The sequence below is a fragment of the Haliotis rufescens genome, unplaced genomic scaffold (genome assembly GCF_023055435.1).
Source record: "Haliotis rufescens isolate VD_foot unplaced genomic scaffold, xgHalRufe1.0.p SCAF_4, whole genome shotgun sequence".
NCBI classification, from domain to species: Eukaryota; Metazoa; Mollusca; class Gastropoda; order Lepetellida; family Haliotidae; genus Haliotis; species Haliotis rufescens.
Window position 1 is genome coordinate 8,638,251 of NW_025964112.1, and position 2,898 is coordinate 8,641,148.

The 2,898-nt window shown below is 39.7% G+C and overlaps 1 protein-coding gene across 1 annotated transcript; it reads right to left on the minus strand.

Annotated features, from left to right (window-relative positions):
- Positions 1–1,965, minus strand: LOC124135888. Its single transcript, XM_048382338.1, has 3 exons — positions 1,654–1,965; positions 583–629; positions 1–427 (listed from the first exon to the last, which is right to left on the minus strand). The coding sequence occupies exons 1-3, from the start codon at positions 1,893–1,895 to the stop codon at positions 123–125; spliced, it is 594 nt and encodes a 197-aa protein (XP_048238295.1). The 5' UTR covers positions 1,896–1,965; the 3' UTR covers positions 1–122.
- Positions 1,966–2,898: the final 933 nt, after the last annotated feature.

The window sequence follows — 2,898 nt, forward strand, 5'->3', positions numbered from 1 at the left end:
TTTAATTAATCACTGTTTAATGAAAAACAACAACAACATATATACATAGGAAATACGAATCAATGGACAACTTAGGAAGGAGTGCTTAACATGTCCCTCAAAGAACGTGAAACCTTCAATCTTTAATTCCAAACAGTTCTGACCATGTTAATGGCCATGTATATCCATTCAAATCCCTGAAACAGACAGGGCACATCACATGACCACTGGTAGTGGAGATAGCCGCCATGGAAGGTATCAATCGGTGATGGTGGTGGCACAACATCAAGCAGGGTGGGTGCGTCCACTTCCATGGGAGGTAGTGCTGCCAACTTGCGTGCTTCATCATCATTATCACTGATCATAATCACAGGTGGGTTAGGTGAATATGTTGGTTTCCACCACTGACTGTGTTGACCTGACATCGGGGGAAGGAATGATGGGTGTCCTGTCAATCATACAAGAAAAAGAAAAGTATACCGATGATAATAATTCATGCATTCGTAATAATAATAACAACAACAACAAGAAGAGTGTGCCACTAACGTGGCTATATCCCCCGCCCCTGTTGCAGAATTTATGACAATCTAAACAAATACCAACCTTTTTTAAGAGTCATCAGAAAGATGGCATATCCCCCAGGCAGCTGTCTGTAAAGTAACCACAAGTAAATGTGCAATTCTGTATTCTGTGTTTTTTTTTTTGCAAACAAATGACAAATTACAAGAAACAATAACTAAACAAGCTTTTAGTCACGAAGTCATCCATATTACCCGCCCATTTTAACACGTTATGGTCCCAAACCAGGTACTTACCCAACATTTCTCTTAGCCCATGTCAAAATAGCTGCAATGGAAATTCTAAAATAAACATTTCTAAAACTCCTTAATATCAAATGGCACCAGTTCAGTATGTGCTTTATATATAGACATGCAATCATTTTTCTGAATGTTTGGCAAAGAAACATTTGACAGTTTATTTGTTTTACTCCATAAGTAAACCCACCCTATATTAAAACTTAAATCCACCTTGGTGCCATGCAAAGTTTTGTAAGAAAGTAAAAAAAAAGTTTGGAACCTAATTCCATCTTGTTGCCATGGAAACGTAAAAAATAAAAATTTCTAAACATTCTAAATAGCAATAGGCATCAGTTCAGCATGTACCTGACAAACCTGCAAAGTTTCATGAAAAAATATTGAACTGTTTATGATATATGCTCCGGAAACGAACCCTACCCTCACAGAACCCAAGTCCATCTTGTTGCCATCGAAACGTAAAAAAAAAAAAAATTCTAAAATTTCTAATTAGCAATAGGCATCAGTTCAGCATGTACCTGACAAACCTGCAAAGTTTCATGAAAAAATATTGAACGGTTTATGATATATGCTCCGGAAACGAGCCCTACCCTCACAGAACCCAAGTCCATCTTGTTGCCATCGAAACGTAAAAAAATAAAAAATTCTAAAATTTCTAAATAGCAAAAGGCACCACTTCAGCATGTACCTGACAAACCTGCAAAGTTTCATGAAAAGATATCGAAACGGTTTCTGAGTTATGCTCCGGAAACGAAACGTGACGTAAGGACGGAGCCCCTTTCTATATGCCCCGCCAACTTTGTTGGGCGGGGGATAATAATAATGGCATACACATACAATAGAACAGAATGGTACTTACAGTTGTTCTTGATGAGACAACTTCCGTTGTCGCCTTTTTGCCGGTTTCTTCTCCGGGTTTTCTGTCACTTCCGTTTTCCTGTCTGCTGCTGTTGTTGAAGGTTCAGTCTTTTTCCGCTTCCTGTTTCCCACAATCTTTTCTTTGTTGGCCACAAGTTGTTCCACGCAGGGCACCCAGATGGCATACTCAGGTGGCAGCAATTTCGCTTCGACTATCCTTGTCTTGTCAATAAGATTGGACATGACTTTGCTTCTTGGACAGCAGCCGAAAAGTGATGACAAGACAGCGTCTGTGGTATTTAAAGAACTGAAACTCTGCTTCCTGATTGGACGAAAACCCAGGCTTTTCATTGGTTAAGAAACCAAGCTTCTCATTGGTTGGTTTCTGTCCCACACTCAACCCAGTTTGGCACAGACGTTGTGTTTCTTTTCAATAGTAAAATGCATTTTCAATGGGACAGAAAGCACACTCACTGTTTTGGCCTCTGATTGGCCGAAAATCCAAGCTTCTCATTGGTTGAATTTCGATCCACTTTTTCTGACCGTTGTTTCTTCCATTTGTTTGTTTGTTTGTTTGTTGTTTACGCCGCACTCAGCAATATTCCAGCTATATATGACGGCGGTCTGTAAAATAATCGAGTCTGGACCAGACAATCCAGTGATTGACATCATGAGCATCGATCCACGCAATTGGGATCGATGACATGTATCAACCAAGTCAGCGAGACTGACCACCCGATCCCGTTAGTCGCCTTTTACGACAAGCATAGTCGCCTTTTACGGCAAGTATGGGTTGCTGAAGACCTATTCTACCCCGGAATCTTCATGTTTCTTCCAAGTCTTCACGGATTTGAGTAACCCCCTGGATGCCACAGGGACATATATATATGTCCCTCCTCTACAACCCTCACTTTGAAATCGAATAAAATTCAAAATACATCATCCACACTTATACACTTTACAGTTTTGAATAAGGTGGGAAATTCCCTGTTCTGTGATATCATCCACTGGCATTTTAGGCCAAGCAAAAGTACTGAAAAGGACCTCTGAAAATTAGGTACATCGTAAATGTCGCCATTGTTTACATATTACTAAATCACCACTCTCGGCGTTATTTACAGCATGTTCTAAAATCTAAAATTTCGGATATTTACTCGGAGAAATGCATTTCAAAAACTGCATATTAGTGATCACCGGTATCTGTCTTTTATGAATTCACTAATGATCATTCCAAAACGTCTCCGAT